Source organism: Argentina silus (assembly GCF_951799395.1).
Source record: "Argentina silus genome assembly, chromosome: 17".
In the NCBI taxonomy this organism is placed as follows: Eukaryota; Metazoa; Chordata; class Actinopteri; order Argentiniformes; family Argentinidae; genus Argentina; species Argentina silus.
Window position 1 is genome coordinate 4,134,930 of NC_139671.1, and position 23,016 is coordinate 4,157,945.

Consider the following 23,016-nt stretch of genomic DNA (forward strand, 5'->3'; position numbering starts at 1 on the left):
ACAGAACTTAAATTCTATTTACTCACTTAAAAGCTGATCTACCCCCTTAACAAACTAGCTGACGGAGGGCAACATAAGGATGTGTCCAGACAAGTGTGGGGTAGAGTCGTTGGCTGAATCACCAGAAGGAGCGGAGTCAAACCGGTACAGAAACATGAATCTGTCTTAAGTTACACAGAGCCTTAATGTCTTTTTCCCCTCTTTAAATCTTTACTTTGCCTTTTCATTTCACCATGTCGTTTTGTCTGGTAAAAGAAGGCAAGGCTGTAGTAGTAAATCTTGCAGACGAAACAACCACATATTCATCTTGAAAGGTATATTTTTATGTCAACAAAGACCAAAAGCACAGTGACCGTTCAATTCAAAGCTATTGTCAAACAAACTCCTGCACTCTGTCATATCACTACAGTCTCTTGGGTCTACCATCAAACTAGCTGTCAGAGAGCGAAATAAGGATAAGTCCAAACAAGTGTGGAGTAGAGTCGCTGACTCACCAGAAGGAGCAGAGTCAGACATGGAGTCAGACACTGCCCGCGAGGTTCAGTGCTTAAAGTCAACACCTTCTTTTAAATGTTTCACCTTTTGTCGCCTCGGTGTCACGTAATTAAGATTTAGATTAGAATTAGATTTTTTTCCCCTCCTTTAACTACACATTGTAACCCACAACATCCAAGTGAAAACAACAACAGTTTTGGAAAGAAGAATCTGCAAATATTGCCCAATCTAGATTTGGCAGTTGGCAGAGACCTATCCCAACAGACTCACTGGAGCTGCAATTGTTCCAAAATGTGCTTCCACCAAGTATTAAGTCATGAAGTACTTACAGCGTATGTTTGAAGGTTAGATGTGACTAGTTTGATTAGCTGACAGTGACAAACTGGAGCACAGCTCTGTCGAGGAGGTGCCATTGCAGATTAACAATGGGAAAGTGACAGAAGGATGACAACTGTGCTCCAGTGCCCTAATACAGTGCTCTGCCTCGGCCCCCGGGCACCTCATCTCTTCCTTCCTTTGAAAATTTGCTGGTAAACATGTTCAACAAAATGACCAACCAGTTGAACGGCTGGGTTGCTGACACCTACTCCATAACAAACTGCCTCTCAGTGGAAGGTTTTTCTACATTTCCCATCAGGCTCTTTGGACTATGACCAACAGATGAGATTCTCTCAAGGCTGGAGAGGTGAAAGGTTGATAAGATGGGCAGGGTTTGACAGTACAGTATGCCCCCTCTCCCTTTATTATGACTATTTGACTTGCAAACAAGATGCCCCTCCCCTGGCTTCCATCAAATATTAACTTCCCCGTGGGAGACGCTCACATGCCCAGCCACCTGTCCAGACAGATGGGGAGACCCACAAGACTGTCCTAGCCTACATTACAGTAAACACAGGTAGTGTAAAAAAACAAAACAAACCATGGCCTTTTGGTTAGCTAGCATTGAGGTTAACACTTTCTTTGAAGCACACACATATACCACATTATAGGCATGTATGACGCCTCATAATGTCTTTATAATAGACTTTCAGATGAAAATGTCTTTTGATAGCTCATGGCCATTACGCTAACTTCCAGTATGATGTGTCTATTCTATAGAGTACATTTCTATCCCCAGCAGCCAAATGATTGAGCCCAAGGTAAACAGGAGGCTGCAGCGGTGTGAAGAGAACCCGCTGTAGAGGTCTGTTGGCAGGAAGTGTCCTATTTCACAGTAATCTCAGTTCAGCTCTGTTGGTGCTAGTCATTTTTATCTTGTTGCTTAGTGACCAGCAATTTGTTAGTGATTCTTTAATGATGACACCCTACTTTGCTCTGAATGATCTTTACTGTCATCGACGTATTATTCCACCACTAAATCAAAAGGAAAGGTAAACAACTACACACAAAATGAGCCATATACTTGTGTTCCTAGGTAGCCTCATGTAGCTATACCTCCACGTTGTTCTCATGAATTTTAGATGAGTCGATCTGGCTTAGATTGGACTGGACAGGAGAATGTCCTCCCAATTTCATTGGATGTAACATTCCAAAAACCCTCCCCCCCCACATTCCCGTAAAATGGTTGTTTGTTGTTATGTGCGTTGTCTTTTCCGAACGGGTAGGACTATTTTGCTGTTGCCTGTGCTTGCTTGCAACATTGTAGAAAATGGAAGAAAACATGAAGGAAAAACTGAATTAATTATTTTTTTCTAACTACACCCAAGCAAGGTATTTGATTAGTATGATGTGTCGCGAGGTGTCACTCATTTCGAACAGGGTTCCACCCTTTTGTGGTTACTTTCTGCAAAGGATTTCCCCAGGCTTTCCGAACTAGGAAAGCCTGGTAGCAACAAGGTTAGTTCCTAGGTCACCCTGGCCAAGTATAGATTCCATCAGCCACATGTGAAGTACCCTCTGCTGGCCATATCTATACAATACATATTGCACATGAATAATACCCTCAGATTCAAAGCAAATCAGCCCGACATAATTGCAAATGTTTAATTTTCAGTCATGAACAATCATTTGAATGTTAAAACAATAGATAAGAAACAATCATGGCCATTATTAGGGACAAACAAAGACAATTAATACAGCATAAACATATCTACAAACACATATGAAGACATACAACACAAAAGGATAATAAACTATTTGTTTTGTGGCTGTGATAAGTTGGTTGTGATGCAGAGACGCAGCCAAGTAAAATACTGAGGACTGGACCGTGTAAAACATGTCAGGCTGCAGAGCCGTACTTCTTTAAGTGGTCCTGCAGCTCTGTAAGAACAGATACAGAAGTCTTGTCTCCAGAGTTGAGAGTGGTCCGGAAGAACTTGCTCCAAAACGCATCCCTCCGTCCTCTGCAAAGCAGAAAGAAGAGCGTACTTCAGTGACAAGACAGAAATGGCAATTAGGCAATGTCCTCTATACAACAATGACAGAAAGCTCTTTCAGTTGATCTGGATGAATTGAATGTATTTCCATGTTATATGGAAGTGCCAAAGTCTAAGTGCAACACTAAAACAGTACTCAGTACACCTTTAGGCTCACAAATCACAAGTACACATTACTCTGGAGCAAATATACTATAAACCAACCTTGGGTTTGTGTCACAATAGTCCTCTAGTGTCCACCCGGAGCCATCTTTGACCAGACGCATGGTTGTCTTCTTCAGAAGTGTGTACACTGTCTCTGCAATGCCCAAGAGGTCCACCTGCAACAAAACAGGGAATAATAGCTGATTTAACAATGAGCACAGAGCAGCACTAAATATCTAGTAGACAATAGACAGTGTTCTGGGTCCTAGGTCTATACGGTATGTACCTGGTAGGGGCTGGCAGAGGGGGCCAGCAGCCCTTGTGTGATGAAGGCCTGGGCAGCTGGGAGGCACCGCGCTGACGCTACCTCCGGCTGCAGATCCAGGTCCACAGAGCAGGAGAAGTCTACTGCAATGATATCATTCTCCTTGGAACTACAGGGAACAGTGATAATTATGATAAATGCACTCAAAAACTGATAAATGCACAAAAAAACAGTCATGTACAACATTAAACATTAACTCTTGGACATGAGGAGTTTGTGAGTGTGCGTATAGTTTTATGAGTGTACTGTATGCTTGTATGGATGCACACAAATGTGCTCTATAAGTAAAGTTAGGAGCTATAATGTTGAGTATATGTAAGCCGGTACCTGTGATTCAGGAACAGTGTGTCTGGACTAAGGGCTCCGTGCACTAGGTGGCAGGAGTGCATGCGTCTAACCAGCTCCACAAGCTCCACGCCCACGGAGGCCACAAACCGATCACTGGAGCACAACTCTGCCATCTCCTGTGTGGGGGCAGAGGAAAAGAAAGAAGTACCCACAATCGTACATTAATAAATCGTTTGATGATTAATGTACACAATCGTACGTACAAGGTGCTTTTTTTTTTTTTCAAGCATTATGTTTGAGGAGTTTTAACCTTTGTGATTTTCTGTCATTACCTCATAATTACACTCCTCATCCATCAGGGACTGTCATGACCTTATCACTTGTTTTTGATTGCTATGCTTTCAAAGAAAGCTACTTGCTAACGTCTTGGGGCACATTATTTAAAAGCGGCTTGAGGGGGGAGGTGTGGTAGCGATACTTATCTGAGATCATAGCATGTACCGTAACTGACATTTTCAAGCAAACATTCCTATTGACGATGACATCAATGCATGGATTTAAGCATTGGAGCTAAAGGCAGAATAACAACCAGGTAGTCTACAGTTAGGATTCAGCCCAGACAGGAGAGAAGAGGTGAACACTCAACTCACCCTCAGTGTGCTTTGCTGGGGGACCTTGTGGACCGAGACAGAGCCGTCCTGGAACAGGAAACAGTGGCTAGCCTTGTGAGTGGGTGGTGACGCCTGGTGGTCCTGGGCTAGTCGCTCACTCAGTCGAGAGCAGATGTAGAAATCCCAGGGCACCGTGCAGTGCTCCACCTGAATAAATAGGGAAAGGTTTCGATGTTAGATTATGATTTATTGAATGCATGTTTCCATTTTTCTCTAGAACACAGCCTATTCCTTTGTAGCTACTGAATGCCACCGGTTCTCCACTCGGCCTTGCCTTCAGGGCAACGTCATCCCTGCAATGGCCTGTATAGACGGAGAAGTTTTCACAGTCCATGATCTTGGAGGAGACAAAGAAGGTCTGGTCCCCTTCAAGAAAATGAGAGAGATTGTTTAAAAGACTTGATGAAAAGCTCTATAGAATAATATACCCTTCAGTCGATCAATTTATTTGATTTAAAAACTGAATTAAACGGCTTGAGATGCTCTTATTTTCGAGGAGGTCCTGTATACATTTACATTAATTAACAGTTTCATTGGCATTCGATCAATCCATCTATCCACTTATTAATCCATCCATGTGTAATTGATTATTGGTTGACATACCCAGAACAACCACATCAGCTTCCTCCACTGTGGGAACTGGACCGGGTTCAGAATGGAGGTTTAGAAAGGTACTCAAGTCCATTTGATCCAGCAACCGCCGTCTGACACTCAAACTGCAAGGGTCTTCCATTGGTGTTTTGTCTATGGGGGGGGGGGGGGGGGGGGGGTCGGACAAATGGAAAGGTTGGATCTTTGCAAATATTAGTTTGAGTAGAATTGTGTGCAACCTTTCCCTCCATAACTCTTTGTTCATAGGCCCTTTCTTAATTGTTAGAAACTCGATTCCTTGTGTCCTCTCCTCCATCCTCCACTCACTTCCTACTCAAAACGCATTAGAGATGATCTAGGTTCCTCCCATTAGATATTCTCCTCCAATGCTTTTTGAGAAGGAAGCCTGTGGAGGATGGAGAAAAGGACGTAAAGAATCTAACAATTAAGGGCCATAGACTCACTAGATAATGACGACTGGTCCATGACTTCAAGGTCAGCGTCTCCCCCCTCCAGCCTGCTGAGGTCGTTGATGACTTTGCCCCCAGACTGGGTGCCCTGGGAGGATGAGGAGGTGGGGGCGGAGGCCATGGAGTTCCACACCTCAAGGCTGGCCTCTTGGATGGGGCTACAGAGACACAGGTCATAAGTCAATTGGGTATAAGGTCACCCCAGATCTATGACGAATACCACGAAATTCGGACATTCAAATCGGTGTGATCGTGGCTTCTCTTCATGTCGTTGACCAATTCACACTATGCGAGTCAAGGCGTCAAGTTCACTGCAGATGACCGACTTTTACATCCGATATGTACATTTGGTTGTGAGAACTTGGCTCGTGGCAAATTCGTGGCTGAAATGGCACAGTGTCTGCCCGGCTCGAGTCAAATCAACTTTAGCTGGCTAACTTATTAACACAATAACAAACAGAGGTATACCTGAGCTGCTTCTTCCTCCCATCAGCATCAGTGTAGGTTTGCGGGGGGTCTGCCTTTGCGGCCAAGGCACCAAGGTCCTCGGTAAGACTACCCTTGTTGGGTGAGCTCCCCCTCTGGCCTAGGGTGCCGGTGTAGGGGGAGGACACCATTTTGGCAGCTCGTGCAAAGTCATTGGTGTCGTCAGGGCTGGCGCACAGGGTCTTGTTCTGGTGGCCAGAGACTATGGCCTCCTCGTTCAGGAACTTTGTTGTATCCGGCAAGTTCTGTGTTTGGAGAAAGATGGCCAGGCATTGTTGGAAAGGTTTTTGAACCTCTGAGAGAGGTTGTTATGACAACAAACACACTGTGTGAACTCATTTCAATAAGTTCCTAATAAAGTGCAAAGTGAGTGTAGACCTAGACAAATATCGTTCCATAAAGACGAAGATGTATCCATTCTCAAGTAACCCTCAAAGAAATCAGTATACTATGAGGTGAGAAAGAAACATTTCAGTTCAAAATATGTATACCTTGGACACCTGGGCCTGTTCAGAGAGAGGTACTTTACTACCTGTTGAGGTGGAAAGAAGTGGTAAAAAGCAACTAAATACATTTAAAAGTGCATGGTTGGGTATTGTACAAGGGAATGTCAGAAATACTCATAAAATGAGTACACGGATAAAGCTCCCCGATGTTGAGAATTAAGAATTCTGTTTTCAACATAACACTTTTGTGGCAGGTTTAACTGTTTGGAGTTTAGAAGCTTCCTGTACATTAAAACCTACCTGGAAACAAGGATGGAATCCTCACGCCAAAAGCCGTCTGTGTAGGGGGTAGGAAAACGTCTTCTAAAATAAAAAGTCATAGACATCTTTAGTAAAGACCTGTCCAACTTCCATGTTGACATTTGAAAAAGGGTTTTAGTTCTGTATTACTTCCGTGTACCAGTATGGATACATACAACATACAGTAGAGCACAAACCTGTCATGTTAAACATGTCATTTGGATGCGGAATGGAGTTTCTGTAAAATCCAGAAAGACAACATTTAATTATCGTATCATAAATCCCAATCATAATGTTAAAAGTGTGAAAGTAAAGTGTTATATGGCAATAGGCCTGCAGAAAATATGAAATGGTTGTCATACATGAAATCTATTGTAGGTTATATCTTCAAAATGACAAATACTATTCAAAATATATTTTGGAACTGTTTTTTTTTTAATCAATCCCCCCCCCCCCCCCCCCCCCGCATCTTTCTAACACTTCTGTTTCAGTAAAGATGTGAAATGTGTAGAATTATGCAGAAAGCACTGTCACAGGCATGGCTTACCCAGGTGCATGCATTGAGCCAGATTGAGATTCATCATAGATCTGGAATGGCATAGAGGACTGTTGTCTGACAGGCATTTCAGATCCAGACTCTGTCATTTGCACATCAGAGTTGTTCTCCTGATCAACCAAGAAGCAAAAAGCATTAAAAAACAGTATTCGCTGAAGACGCTTTAGACAAGAGGGATACTAAAATAGGAAGTCTCCGCACTCAGGATCAATGCATAATTTTAATGTACTGAGCTAAGCTTTCAGTTGCAAAACCTTCATCAGAGCATGATGATAAACGGTGATAAACATTTTTGGGAGATATACAAATGTGTCCTAAAGAGATCCCTTTTAGAGTTCAGGGGGGGAAACAGTTCCAGTCAAATGGAATCGCTTCAACTGAAATGAGCACTGCATAGTGTAGTTCAACACTATGATGAGTTCGCTAAATTGACCAAAATTAATGGATCAACAACCTTGATTGGCAAAAGATAGAGGACTGTTGCAATGACCAATTTGCAAAACCTTCAACTTCAGGTGCAGGTAATCATCGGGAACGTTAGCCGTTGACACTTGCCTGTGGTTGTTGTTGTTGTTGTTGTTGTTGTTGTAGGGACTGGCGTAACTGAAGCTGTCTCTGTTTCTCCTCGATCTTCTGCCTCAGCTCCTCTCTGACTCTGCTCAGGTGGGCATCCTTGTCTGTTGGAGAGAATGGGAGGAGAACATTGATTAAGGTGGATAGTTTACACCTCGGAATGATGAAGAAACGCAAGGCTTTTGATTTGAAAAAAAAAATCCCATTTACATCACTAATATTAAATGATGTCATTCTCGGATTATTTGACGTGCCATGACGGATGACTCTTTTGCCAGGGACTATAAATAATAATCATGGCTTTCATATGGTCTTAATTAATTAATAGTCTTCCTGGGAAAATGTAATTGAGCTGTACGATACATTCAATATGTCTTATGCTTATTACAAGTCTTATAACGTGCATTATAACTGTATTCTTAAATCAAGGAGTTAAAAAAAAACGAATAAAATCTGTACCGTTAAGTTCCTGACGCTTGCATTTGAAGTAGCGCTCAGAGCGCAGCTCCTCGAAGCTGAACTCGATGGCGCCGCGCCGCAGCAGGTCCTTGCAGTACATGCTCTGCTTTGCGGCCTCGCTGCCGCCCTCCTCCTGCGTCTGCCCTCCTCCTGGGGTCTGGTCACATTCTTCTATGAAGGGCTGGAGGTTCGGCCTGCTGGGCGGGACCACCATATTGGTGTCAGGCCAGGACTTCTGGGGCATCTGGGGACGACAGGACCGACATGGTTCACAATAACAACAACAACAACAACAACAACGTTCAATTTGAATAAATTCAATGTTTGCATCAGATTCAAGGCCCTGGTGCTTGCCTAGCGGGCGGTAAAGGGAACAGCCCCTCCCTACTTGCAAGCAATGGTCAGCCCCCAAACAACTGCCCGACCACCCCGTTCTTCCACCTCAGCTGGCCGCTTGGCAGCGCTGAGGATGCAGCAGTCGCGCTGTTCAGTCAAGGCTTTTCACTGTCTTGACACCCCGGTGGTGGAATGAGCTTCCCACTGCTGTCAGGACTGCAGAGTCACTACCTATCTTCCACCGTAGACTGAAGACCCATCTCTTCAGGCTACATCTTGACTGTCCCTCCTAAAGACCTCTTCACCCCCACTACCCCTCTGTACAGTTACTCTACTGTTAATAATATATTTTAAAAAATCCTTCCTTTTTCTGGCATTGTGACTGCCAATGGCACCTGGTCCTTGCATAGATTTTTGCTTATGATGACTGATGTATAGATGATTCACTTACTTTAGACAAATGTAGTTGTTGTAAGTCGCTTTGGATAAAAGCGTCTGCTAAATGTCCCAAATTAGTAGTAATCTCATACACCAGATATTGCTAATACAATTCCATTCAATACTAGCTAGTAAGTTACTGCAACAGTCACAAGTAAACATTGGCAATAACAATTTGAATGACAGCTTTAAGGAAGGAGCATAAGGAGGTGCTAAAACGTCATTGTTGGTCAAGATGAACATCTTATTAACCTTGGCGTCGGTCCATTTCTCAGGCAGTGTGTTCTCTTTGGACCTGCGCTGGGGCGGGCCCATCCAGGGTTCTAGACTCGGTTCTGCTGCTACAGACGAACCAGCCTGATTCTCGTCAAACACCGTGATCGAGGTGTTCTGGCTGACGCCCGCAGGTAGGGGCAACTGGAAGTTTAGTCCTCGAGAGTGACCTACCAAGGAGAGGAAAACATAGTTCAACCTCACATTAAATAACAGGCTCTGTTTTTTTCCCCCTGAAATGTATATGACAAACATGGCTCTGTGCATAATTGCACATTTTTAAGCAGTCAGGATTTTAGCCACTTCACAGATCTGCTTTGCTCAGAAGCAGCATTGAATACAGAAGACAATATCAGTTCTCTTAACGGGTAACAACAACGTCAACAACCCCCTTATCCACTCGCAGATCAGTGATTGTGAAGGCAGCATAACCACACACTAGTGGTGAACAAACCCAAAAAGCTCACCTGCGACTGCCGCTTCTCCCCTGTTGACTGGTGCAACTGCCTTTTTCTTCCCCCTGGGTCTCAGGTCTACCTGACAGGTTCTCGGAGGAAGACCTGGCTCATGTTCCTCCTGAGCCCCTTCCGTGGCACCTGACATCAGCTGACGAGACATTCTGGCCTGGAGCCCACTGCAAATATTCAGCATAGCAGATATAACAAATTCTTACCACAGCAACATTACATTCCAGTACTACCATAACTAATTAAACAAGCCACCGAGCTCAGGATTAGTTGAATCAGGTAGGCTAGTCCTGGGCTGAAATAAAATCATCTGCCTGGGGACCCACAGGGCATGCAGGCTAAGAGTATATTGCCATAGATGGCACAGAGGATCAGACAAAGAAAGAATGTGTTGAATCACACACTTGTGATACTGCAGGAGTTTATCAATGGGCTGGGCTCCGGACTTGTGCCCCTCTTGAAAGATGGCATCCGCCTTCCGGAAGTTGCCGTGCTTCACATGCTCCTCAGCCCAGGCGATGTAGAGGGCAGCCTGGGTCACACCGATGCCCTGAGCCTGCATGTAGCCATATACACTCTCAGGCTCCATGCTGTTCTGGGCCTGCAACACAGCAGGATGGTAAAATGGTTAATTTCTCATCTGCATCAATGCAAATGGTTGAGTGGAGAATGTCAGCTAATGTTTGTGCTTTAATGTAGTCCAATGCGCATACATTGTACTGAAATGCATCAAACTGTACTTCTATCAAAATTACAAAAATTAACTAATATGCAGTACCTCTGGATATGATCATATGGTAGATGGCAACATTTAATTTTCACACTATTTTGTAAGCCATCTAAGTCACTGATTATTTTAGGTAACCTTCACATGTCGTATTGTCACTCACCAGTTTGATCCAGATATTTACATAACGAGCATCAGCATAGTATTTCTTGTCATCCACAAAGGGCTCCACTGCCCTCTCCAGAAGGGCTGCCAGATTGCTCTCTCTGCCGCCCCGGGGGTAGGCCTGTAGTGTCCATGTTATGTACCTGTAAAACGCAGCCGCCACAGTTGGTTATTGTCACTATGGATTGTTTAAGGGTGACGACAAATGTATGCTCTGTAATCTCACCTATCCCAAACATCAAGTGGGTCGTCTCCAGTGTACATGCGAAGTTCATATTCAAATGATCTGTGGGGGAAAGGGATAGGGCTTTATTCCAAAGACATGGCCCTAATAGAATAGCCCATGGCATTCATCTATATACTGTATGGAGAACAAAACATTGGTAGTTGTTGCACAATGTTGGTTGACATACTTCTGTTGAAAAGCTGCATCACTGGACCCATCTTGGTGGCTTAGGGAGGCAGCCCGTCTTTCTCTCAAAGGCTGGATATTTTCTTTACAGTTCTCCCATTCTGGTCCTCCTTCGGCCATGATCACAGCTAGAGAGTATGCAAGCAAGACAAGATGACACATGACAGCTGTGGTCAGTGACTGAGTATACTTTTGTTTTGAAGTAACATATGACACCAGTCTGAGTTTCAACAATGAATAGTTGACTAGTTAACCGAATCAACATGCCATGGTCATCATCATCCCACAATTAAACTGGGTAGGTAGGTAGGTAGCCGAAGTCGACGACTGCAGCAGGCTTTTTCGTGTATCTGAAACTCGTTTCTCGAGAAATGTTGCTCTGCTTAACAAGAACAAAATGACTTTAGTCTAATGAATGAGCTCGCTAATGCTAAATTATTTTGATGCTAAGATCACACACACAAAAAACGGGACATAATGAGACCAGTCGAGGTCGTAGCAGGGAGCTAACGTTAATCACAAAGTCAAAGACTGTAGAATTAGCGAGATTCCAAGCTAGAGGATAGCCTGCCATTTGCACTCCAGAAACATAGTCACTTACCTTAATACTAAACCAATAACTAGTCCAGTTGATGTTGGATATGATATGTTGACAGCTAACTACGCTTGTGTTCAGTTCTGTTTTCCTACACATTTAAAAACAACCGCCGGCAGAGGATGAATGTGATTGGATCGCGGGTCGGATCTGTGTTCTCTGAGCTCCAATAGTGGAACTGCGTCCACCTACTTCCGGTCAATGCAAATATTTGTAACTGACGATTTCTTCCAAAATAAAAGCACCCACGTTAAACTTGTTTAAGCATTTAGAAATACTAAACATCAATAAAGGAACCACAAATTATATGTAACTATACCTGGGAATAAACATTTCATCATTTCAATGTATTATTTGTGTTTTTAAGTAATTATTCTAATATCCAAATTAACCTTGCTGCAGTGTATAGCGGACACATAATGGACTTTCCATTCATGTTTGAACTCGCGCTTTTATTTTGAAGCCGCGAATACGGCGAAAAGCGAAACCGGAAGTCTTAATGGAGCTAGTTGGAGCTCAGAGAACACAGATATGGGTTGGATGTGCTTTTTTATAGGCTAAAGGGACAGGAAGTGTTACTCCACTTCCGCTTCTTCTTCTTCTTCTTTGTTTTGGTAGATAGAGTAGTGTGCAACACCGCCGACCACTGGGCTGAAATATGTATGACAACAACAAAAGGAAAACAGAGGCAAGAGAAGGAGAACAAGTTACCTCAAATCATTCACTTGAGTTCACTTCAGCCTTGAAGTATGGAACCAGGCCAGCAACCCAACCCGTCTTATGGGCCTTGTGATGCTTTATGGCCCTGAGTGAGTACTTATCCACTCGCAGTGAGTAGAGAAGCAGAAACAAGCTTTATTACCTATATGAACTGCTCTAGCTATTCAGTGTCGCTGATGTTTTTATCATGTAAATTAAATTCTATTGCTAGCATTTGTAGTGTGATCCATTTGACAGTGTTGATGTATAATGTTAGTAGGTGCCATGGTATTTTCTGGTGGATTTCCAGCAGTGTTGTTGGCAGAGTATTCTCACATGTAGAATTTGTGGGACATGGAAGGAAGGTTTGCTGCCCAGTCCCACTTGTTAGGGAAGGTGGAGGAGTTCTCTCTTCTCATCAGTAAGATCACTGACCTATCTATTGCTTTTTCCCCTCAGTATTTGTTTCACCGTTGTTCTTTCCTTTTCTATTTTTCTTGTCTTTTATTGTCTTTATAATAATCTCTTTAAGTCTCCGGCTCTCCTTTTCAGTAACTATTTTCTCAGTCAAAGACATTGACATTTAGACTTGCAGTGCTGTTGTGTTTCTTCATGTGCGCACGATTCAAAGATACATCCTCCAGAGACAGAACGGCGAACATTGGTGAGCCAACTGCCCTAGAACACCCCTGGCCAAATGGAGTGTCACCCCCAAGAAGCGCTTTTCAGGACCAACACAACATTTGTAAATTAAATATTTCTTTCAAGGGATCTCATTCCCTGATCGCTACTGATTAAACAGTTATTATAACCATTAGAAAGCTTGTAGAAAGCTTGAATGTTACATATTGCTCCTTTAAAAGATAGAATTTCAAAATATTGTAACAGTCTGGGTAACAATAACAACACTTTATTTTATTAAGACATAAAACAACACCTTAATCTAAACAATAACCATCATTTTTTACAGTACATTCTTATGCTAGTCACAGGGTCTTTATCAGACAACTATGTTTTTGATTTGATAATAATAGTAATTAGATTAAAATATGTTGCTGAATGCGCAGAACATGTTGCTCTGAAGACTCAAAATACCCAAACTGTCCATTAAAGGCACCCAAGAGTTAAACCAACCAGGCCATAGTGCCCCCCACTGTCACAGGTGCACTCTACACAGTAACATCATACAGTAACAGCACAAAACATAGACATGCAGAAACAACATGCAGAAACAAACAGACTGAATCATATTTATGTCTATTGCATACTATTTCTGGGGCAATCAACACCAAATGACTTTTTCTTTTCTTTTCTTGGAAGAGCATCGTTATGCTTTAGTAACTATCAAGATTTCGTTTTACACTTTCCAATCAAGATTCCTAATTGGATGCTCCGACCCACCAGTCTTGTATAAGTGGATACAAAATACCATTTATGGTGCCAAATTGTCATCTGTATTATTATGTGGTGCAGAATCATTGTCAGTTCTGTCAAACAAACATATGGGTATGTGACAAGCGGTTCTGGGTCTGTAACTATTACGTCTTCCAGCTGCATGACATTGTAACAAAACTAAATGATTAAATAATGACATGAGACCCCTAATGCAACACCATTGATTATAGGGCTGCAACCTGCACAACAGGAACCATCTTGGACCAGGGCTACCACACCATTAAAGACTCTGTAGTGCAGACTGTCTATAAAGACATCATCGAGATACACGAGGACTGTCACTGTACATAGCCGAATCCACCGCTACAGATGAGAGAGGATGGTGACTTTGTTCACATTGTCTTGGCCATGGCTCCCAGGTTCATTCATTTTCTCAAGGGACCTGACATCTTGCGTAACCCCTTCATGCGGTAAAGCAAGCCATTGATGAAGTCCTATTAGGGAACATGAAAGAAAATGTACAGTAAGATGTCTTAATAAAAAAATGTTTTACATTTAAGTCATTTTAATGTCTTGAAATGAAACCACTATATAACATAGTCAAGTTTTTAGTGAGTAAATTCATAGGATTTAGATTTCAGAGTGAACTTCTAGTGGATCTTCGACTTTTTGTTTGAGAGCAATGGCTGAAGATCGCTAATTAAAGAACACATCCTCCGCTAAACCTTCATTATCAGAATCAGAATCAGAATCAGAATCCTTTTATTTGGCTATGTATATTTCTTCTTTGCCTGCAAATTACATTTGCTTGTGCGTACTTACCTCTTTTGGCTTGCCACACCCTTGAAGAAGTTCCTGTAGAAAGAGAGTTAGGAAACATTACCTCTTGCACTAAGGCATTGTTTCTCTATAAGAGAGTTATTCAAACAACACTCTTGGAAACAATAATCTTCAGTGTGTCACAGTAGGAGAATCCTTTGAATAACCCTTTTTAGTGCCATGTAGAAGCCTTTTGGTTCCATAAGTTTCCCACAGAAAGAGTTCTACATGGCCCCAAAAAGTTGATGGTTTTATGTTGCACCAAAAAGGGTTGTTGAAAGGATTTTCCTACAGGGACATGCTAAATAACCATTTTTGGTTCAAGAACCCTTTCCACAGGGGATTCTAGATCATGGCACCAAGAAGGGTTCTAGGTAGGTTTTCTCAGAGTGAATATACTAACCCTAAGCTATGTTTAAAATACATATTGGCTGTACTTATCAGTGATTTGGTAGTATAAAATATTTGGTGCTCACATGTAGCTTGGATCTCTGTTCTGTGTCTGATAGGTCCAGAAGCTCATCAATGTCAATTTCTAGCTCAGGAATGTCCTCCTCCTGAAAATAGTAAAAACAACAGAAACTGAAGCAAGCATCGTAAATTTCTATTCACTCCCAATTCACTATAATGAAAAACACCAACTACATCAATGTATGTTCATACAGAATATTTATTCAAACATAATCATTGCAATCTTGCTTAATTATTTTCATGTAAATCTGAAATAAAAAGAAGGCTTCACTAGTTACTATGTTACTACTAGTAAATGACACTCATGTCAGAACAAACTTGCAGCAGAACTTTCCCAGGAGGGTTTTGATATTCTTGCCAACAGCAGTCCATGTTAATTTGAAGTGATAGCATTTTTGTGACCCACATGGTCATGCACAGACATTTATTCACACACTGAAGCTTTTGTACTGACGGCCATCAGGCCCAACATCCCCCTGCATGCTCCGGGCTTTGGTGAACCACATTTTTCTCACTGATCATGCAGCAGCTCTGCCAAAAAGCCAATGACAGACTTTAACACCACAATTGGCTTGTATGAGAAACGTTACGATGATCTTCTCAGTTGAAATATTGCAAGCTTGACAAAGTACAAAAATGACCGCTGGTATTCTGAAAGATAGAAAGAAAATCCCTCTTTATAAATAATATATGACTTCTTCTTGCCATTTTATGACACTTAGAGAATACTCCAGAGTTTGTAAAGCTACCTCTCTTCCTTTGTTACATATTATAAAGTAGGGTTAGACTCTCTCTTCCAAGATTACAGATAAATGATTGAATATATGTCTTTGGTGACTTTAACATTGCTTGTTATCCAGTTAATGATTTACTACATCATACATTTACATTTGAGAAAACACCTGAGTGTTTTGTTGACCTGACCCAGAATGTTTTTTTTTGTTGTTGTTTTATTTATTGAATTGATCTATTTGATCTTTAAAATGTGTGCAAAAAGCCAGAACCATTTGGAACATTTAATCTGATAACTTTGTCCTTAATCCATCATCTCTCTGTCTCATGAACTTTGTACTTTATGTGCCATGATAACTCCTTATTACCCTGTTTTCTTTTTCTTTTCTTTTCTTTCTTCCTTTATCTCCCTGGTGAATGTGTATTTTTACTGTTGTTGTACTGTATGTATCATCCCTGATTTGTTTTGTATACTATTGTTGAATAAAACAAATACAATTTAAATATATACATATATATACATATATACATATATACACATACATATATACACAAATGCATACTAGCACCCCGACTTGCAATTTTTTCTATTTTTTTCCCCTTTTTTTGTTGCTAATTCTTGTTGGGACATTGTTTTTTGTTTGCTAATACCTTTCCCTGACAACTTACCCTACCCTAAAATGAAAGATTATTTTCCCCTTTTGTATGTGCCATATTCTATCATTTTGACCCTCATGTACTTTGAGAACGCTGAGGATGATTCTCTGACAACCTCAGAGAGGTGAGTTGACTTAAAGCTTCATAGCTTCAGTACTGAAATCCAGGCCAACTCTTCTCCTAAACCAGCAAGGTTCTTTAATAAATTAATTTAATTATTTTCCGCACAGAAAGTTTGATCTGTGATTGCTCTCTCTCAGCTTTGCGGCTGGGTTGTCGGGAGAAATTAATAAACTATGAAGCTTTCGGGAAACCCAGGCTTGCTCAACAGGAAGGCATGAAGGTTTAAATTATTATTTAATGAGAATGTCTACAGTGATCTTCCTGTTCCCATTTGTACCCACCTCTGCTAATTAGTCAAAATGGCTGTCTATCCAGACAGGGTGCTGGGAAATGATTTTGTTGACATTAAAGAGCGCAGGGGAAAGTACGAGGAGCGCAGGTGCATCCAATGTTCCCTGCACACTTACAGAAATATAAATGGGTTTTTATTCGACGCTGCAGAATATTTTGGCTGATTAGTGCATTTCCTAGCCGTAAGTGCTGAGATGTTATTCTGTTGCAGTAGATCATGGAGGAAATGGGTTGGGCCTTGAAACTGTTTTAGAGGACGACAATTAACAGTACAGGATTTTATTTTTCTTTGTTTTGTTTTTACAATACCCGTACTGAATGGTTGTATTGTTATTAATGCCATTTTGATGTTAATGTCAAATTCTTCCGTTTTATTCAGTAAATGAACAATACATTTATTTTGTTGTTGTGTTGAGTTGGAGAAAACGCAGCCCCTTTCAAGAACATCTTTCAGCACTGCACTAACATATTTGAAGGGTTACAAGCGCACAAAGGAAATGTCCAAACAGGGTTAAAAATAACAAGTAGCGCTCAACAAGGTCTATGGAAACATGTGCGCCTATAAAACAGCGCACATAACCAACGACTGTCTCTCCTGTTTGTCATTAAATAATAGGCAAAATGAAATTAACAACTAGACAGCATTAGCACTAACATTGTCTTCGATTTAGTTAAAATAGAAGATGCACCTCTCGCTGGCAGAGCAGAATTAGTTTCATATCCAGCTTGTCCGTTTAGGCTCTTTGTGGATATAAAGGAGATGGTGCCCTTATCCTCCTATGTCCACCTAAATAGTAGCCTATTAGTAAGACACTTCCAGACTAGGCAGACATAAAACAAACCTTCCCGCTTTGCTATTCTGCCTTGTTTGGCGCGATGTTTTTTTCCCACGGTTCCGATGTGAGTTTCGATGGCATTATCATCAGTGAGGAGAGACAGATTTGTGCTTGGGGGGAAATCAATGTTCTAATTACTTGACAGTAAGATGGCGGTCTATTTGTAATTTTGAAATTCTAACAATGCTAAAATGTATTAAAATCAAGTCTACATCAATGCTGTTGGTGTTGGAGCTGCTCTGTCGCTGTTGGCCATTGTTCCACGGATGGGGGGTCGTTGTGTTGCATATTCATTGGAGTTTTGATTTACTTGAAAGGTTCAGATTGCTAGGTAAACCACATGACCCACACCATTTTTTTTACCTCTACTGTATTAGTGTTTTCGTGTCAACAAAGTGGTTAATGTCATCAACGGGGTGTATGAAGAAATTAACGATTAATTTAAATATACAAGGAGCCTTTCAAATGTCTCTGTGAAATTCCCCTACTGTGCAGTTCTGCTAAAAAAATAAACCAGCCTTAACCTATTGATTACTGATTGTAAGATATGACCTTATATTGGGAAAGTTTTAAGTGGTTTGCAATAGTGGATGTGAAGTAAACAATTAGAAAGCAATAACATACTAATTAGCCTTTTTCATGCCACAACAGTGGTTTAAATGTCCAATAACACAGGTCAAAGATCACATTCTTCTTACTGTGAGGCTCATTTCAATAAAGAAAATGGCTGATTTATTGACTTAATCCCTGCAGAGAAAATCGCTGATGCATGTTAAGAACACCCAACATAATAGCATATTTGCTTACAGCTTAGGTAAACGTGCAGAATGTTTCCCATTCAAAAATGTTTAATGATTAATATACTGGGGATCAACTTAATTTCTAAACTATTTGTGTTAAAATCTCCTCTTAATCCCCAGTAACCCACACTTGTGGTGTTTCACAATATGCACACTCCCAACCCAAACCAAGAAGGCAACCATGATGTCTGAAACAGCACACTCAAACGTGAAACATTTGAAATAGACTGAAAGCCTAAGAAAGACACCTTCTTTCCCAAAGCTACACAGACACTGAACTCCCATAACTCACTGCACTAGTCTCTATAACTAGTATTTTGTTTTACTTGGAGTAAGTCATGAGACAAGTGTCTTTATTATATATCCCAGAAGATATACAATGGAGGTCTACCACCAGGAAACCATACATATCAATTAGGAATAACTCTCAATAATTCAACACACAACCCCAGGGGTTGACTTGAAATAAATCCATGTGGCTGTCTGCATTAGAATACCCCACTGGGTAACCTTTAGCAAAGGAGGCCAAATTAGCATTACTAGAACCTCTACTCTGCTATGGGAAGAGGCCCATATGCTCTTGAATTCTACATGTTAATGTAAATCCATGATAACATTTCATTTACATTTATGGCATTTAGCAGACGCTTACAACAATACATGATAAGATCATGATAAGTGTTTAGCTTCCTAATACTCGAAGCACTGATCTCAGGCAATTTAAGTTTGAGTGTAGTTCAGTTGAAATTAAACACCAGTGTGCATGCCCTTTCTGCTACTTGACAGAGCCTCCAAGACAGTCAGAATTCATATCTCATAATTGATTCTTCCATGAGGGTCCGTTGTCCTTATCTGGCCATGTCATTGGGGGTATTTTAGAGCTTTGTCTTGATCTTAACCCACACACAGTCTGCTGTACACTACCCTGGTATTTCCATTCATACAGGAACAAACAAAGAACTATTCACAGACAACAAGTGCCTACCAGGGCCAAACATCTAGAAATGAATTAGTATTCTCTTGAGGGAGAATGATGATTCCATTGGTGGGTTCGCTCTCTTTCTTCACAAATATGAATGTGAGGTCTGGTCAAAAGTACAGTATTGTCAGGACCACATTCACCTCAAGCATGCTCAACTGCATCTTTATAGTGAGTGAGTCATGAGCAAAGGAAGTGGACCACATTCCGCTTCCAACCATGGCTACTGGTACGACAGTACCCTCTGCCCGGTCACTACTGCACACAATAGTAGTTACTCGCTTTGTGTGTTCACGTATCAAGCAATGTCCATAGGCAGAAAGCTACAAAAAATAAGCTTTGCTTAGGTTGGGGGTGGAGGAGGGCATAAAACAGAGAGACTTGCGACACGAACATCACAGTTCAAGTTGACTTTGGAGCAGTTTCGACCAAAATGCTTTGAGCATTTTCACCTCCCTGACAAATACCCTTACTTTAACCGCTCAAAGTGAATGCCTAATAATGCTCCTAACTCGAAGTACTAGTGTTTGTGGTAACACACATTGGTAACATGAAGATGTTCACGCCTCATATTGTATGTGGTGCTCTACTTTCTGATACACTTTTCGTAGGTGACTGTGTTCCCTACCACTTTGCCCCTGCACAGAATCAAACAGGCCTTAGGGTTAGGGTTCTCTATCTCCTTTGGTTAGGGTTCTCTATCTCCTTTGGTTAGGGTTCTCTATCTCCTTTGGTTAGGGTTCTCTATCTCCTTTGGTTAGGGTTCTCTGTCTCCTTTGGTTAGGGCACCCTGTCTCCTTTGGTTAGGGCACCCTATCTCCTTTGGTTAGGGTTCTCTATCTCCTTTGGTTAGGGTTCTCTATCTCCTTTGGTTAGGGTTCTCTATCTTCTTTGGTTAGGGCACCCTATCTCCTTCATAGCTACTCGTAATACCTCCCTGCTGCCACCATGTCAGGATATTTTGTCTTTAATTTGTTTTATGGTTATGCACTGGTTTAGCACTGCATAAGGACCCCTTACGATAGGGACAAAGGGGGCATAAATATAATCGGGCCAAGTTCATTGTCACCCACGCTGCTTGTGACATGAGGCCCTTGTGACATGTGACGTGAGGCCCTGAACCCTGACTGTGCCCTTTCTCCCTCAAACACTGGGATCTTTGGCCAATAGTTATGCACTTCCCTAGGAGCTGCATTGGCAAAAGGCCAACTGTGTCTGTAGGTTAATCTGGGGAAAGACAGCTTTTCTGACAATGACCACTGTTGTGTTTTCAAGGGTTAGGGTTAGACAATATGGAAAAGGGATAAAGAAAACATTCCTACAGAACTTCACTTGTAACAATAAAAACATTAATTGGTTTATGTTTAATAGTTTAGTAATTACTGAACCTAAAGCTCTAGATTCTTAATTAAGATACTGTACCTGTCATGGACAATTTACGCTACCAGAAGCAGCCATTGAGAACTTTACACTACCCTAGAAGAGAGATGAAATTTTTGCTAGACACTGATCTAAAATCAGATTAGCATTTTTCTCCTTAATGGATACGTTTAGGATTGGATGAGGATAAGCTTATCTGGAAACATTGCCTACAGGCATCCTATACCCAGAGCTTCTCAGTGCCCTTCAGGTGAGCCAGTCTACACTGAGCAAAGAGAACAAAGTGGAGCCCAGATTTGGTTGCCATGGTGTTTCCCAGGGATTGTAATCAAATTGCCACAGCTGACGATATAATTGGACAGAGCTCAGCCAAATCATTTGAATCAATGAAGCCCACACAGCAATACTTTTTCTGTCTGGCAACCCACCGAGAAATGTCTTAAGATAGCTCCTGTGGGTCCTGTCACAGCATGCAATCAATCCAAAAACTAACCAGAGGGCACGTACGTGAGACTAAGCATAGAATTAGAATACAATTTCCATAGGGCTACTGGGTCCAGCAGAGATCAAGGTAAAGCACGGGGCAAATGTCCCGGGCTACATACAGTGGCTTTGATTCAGACAACCACAAGAGTATGGTAGTATGTGAGAGTGTGGGGTATACAATAGAAAGAGATTAATAACCATATGAAGGTCATTCAAAGCCAACGTTAAAGACAAGACAGGACCAACTGTTAGTAACGAGGCAATACACATTTCAACTGAATTGCTTTAAAGTGAATTTCGATCACAATCTGAATTTTACAATCAGTTTTGATAGCAAAAGAATTTACAGTAGTGAATTTAAGTGAATCAAGGTAATCTGTGAGAGCTCACACCAATTCTCAGATCTCAAGCAAGGGTATTCATGTGGGTATGCTTTGGTGAATTTCGATCACAATCTGAATTCTACAATCGGTTTTGATAGCAAAAGAACACAAGCATGCTGAATGAATTAAAAGACAAAAAAAGAGAAAAAAAATCAACTGCTAAGGAGGTAGCCTTCTTTAAAGAAAGTGATCACTGAACGACAGGTCACATTAGGACAGCTGGGCTGAGCTCTTAGCTTTGGGGCGATCCACAATCTTAGTTCCCTGGAGGCGGGCGATACCAGGGTGAACGCAAAGTAAACGTCATTGACAAAGTGCGCTCCATTCTGTATTTGCTACCCCACTCAACTGTATTGACATTTCTCTCCCATCTCTCAGTCTCTCTCTTTCTCCCTCTTTTTCGATTCGCTGACTATCCCTTTCTTCATTACTCTTTCTTCATTACTCTTTCTTCATTACTCTTTCTCTCAGTGCGACTACTTCACAACAGAAGCAAGTGAGCCCTCTTACCCCCGTCTCTCTAACACCGCCTCTCCTCTCCTCCCTGGCCACTGTCGCTGTGAGAGCTCCCTTGTGTACACTAAACTAAGCTTTGCTCAGTGTCCCTTTTTATCATGCCTTTTAGATACCACTCCAGAGTTTTATTCTTACTCAGGTCACGACGGTTAAGATGAGGACCGGTGCCAAAGGACCTTTGATCCCGGATCAGAAAGTAACAGGAGCTCACCTCGCAGTCGAACAGGAGATGCAGCTGCCCGTCGATCCACTCCTCGATGTCCAGCCTTCGCTGCAGGTCCTTGCGGTTGTACTTGACAGTGAGTTTGCCCAGCCTGCGCTGGGGCGGCTCTTCCTCCTCTTTCTCCTCCGGGGTTCGGAACAGGACCCTAGTCTGAGGACCTGGCTGTGTCGCCATGCCTGCCTGCCTGCCTGCCTGGCTGGCTGCTGGCCACCGGGGAAAACAGCTCAGAGCTGGTGTCCCTTTCAGAGAAACTCTCCCTCTCTCTCTCCCCGTATTTCAATGTCTAGCTTTATCTGTCACTGCACTGTTCTCCTCTCTTGTCTCTCTGTCCGTTTCCCTGTTTCACCCACTCTCTCTCAGTTGTTATACTCTGTGCACAGCTCTCTCTGCGAGCCCTGTGTTTTCTCCTCTCCCTCTACTGCCTCCTCTTCTCTCCTGGGCTCCCTCTCTGTCTCTCTCCTCCTCCTTTCTCTGCCCCCCGCCCCTCCCCGGTCTCCTCCCCTTCTTTCTCTTGCCTGCCCTCTACCTTTTGCTTTCTCTCCTCCTCTGTTGTTATTTTGTGCTTCTCTCTGTTATTGTGTCTCTCATCTTTGCTGTGTGTGAGTGACTGTGTGTGTGTGTGTGTGTGTGTGTG

The 23,016-nt window shown here is 42.0% G+C and overlaps 3 protein-coding genes across 3 annotated transcripts in view; all 3 read right to left on the reverse strand.

The window, feature by feature from the left end:
- Positions 1–864, reverse strand: part of LOC310817894 (serine/threonine-protein kinase PAK 6-like) — an 18,987-nt gene extending 18,123 nt beyond the window's left edge. The window contains exon 1 of the mRNA XM_083688625.1: positions 825–864. The gene's annotated coding sequence lies outside the window, so the exon portion shown is untranslated. The remainder of the gene's footprint in view (positions 1–824) is intronic.
- Positions 865–2,463: 1,599 nt separating this feature from the next.
- Positions 2,464–11,675, reverse strand: LOC310818017 (mitotic checkpoint serine/threonine-protein kinase BUB1 beta-like). The gene is made up of 22 exons (XM_083688774.1): positions 11,599–11,675; positions 10,999–11,125; positions 10,812–10,871; positions 10,584–10,728; positions 10,098–10,294; positions 9,694–9,860; positions 9,206–9,396; positions 8,180–8,423; positions 7,703–7,824; positions 7,139–7,257; positions 6,789–6,829; positions 6,588–6,654; positions 6,337–6,373; positions 5,828–6,090; positions 5,354–5,517; positions 4,902–5,042; positions 4,573–4,664; positions 4,278–4,445; positions 3,667–3,803; positions 3,301–3,448; positions 3,075–3,190; positions 2,464–2,837 (listed from the first exon to the last, which is right to left on the reverse strand). Exons 2-22 carry the CDS (start codon positions 11,115–11,117, stop codon positions 2,714–2,716), a joined length of 2,862 nt encoding a protein of 953 aa, XP_083544900.1. The 5' UTR covers positions 11,118–11,125; positions 11,599–11,675; the 3' UTR covers positions 2,464–2,713.
- A 1,545-nt stretch (positions 11,676–13,220) lies between these two features.
- On the reverse strand, positions 13,221–22,781 carry LOC310817823 (protein phosphatase 1 regulatory subunit 14B-like). The gene is made up of 4 exons (XM_083688538.1): positions 22,371–22,781; positions 14,982–15,062; positions 14,509–14,541; positions 13,221–14,180 (listed from the first exon to the last, which is right to left on the reverse strand). The coding sequence occupies exons 1-4, from the start codon at positions 22,554–22,556 to the stop codon at positions 14,112–14,114; spliced, it is 369 nt and encodes a 122-aa protein (XP_083544664.1). The 5' UTR covers positions 22,557–22,781; the 3' UTR covers positions 13,221–14,111.
- Positions 22,782–23,016: the final 235 nt, after the last annotated feature.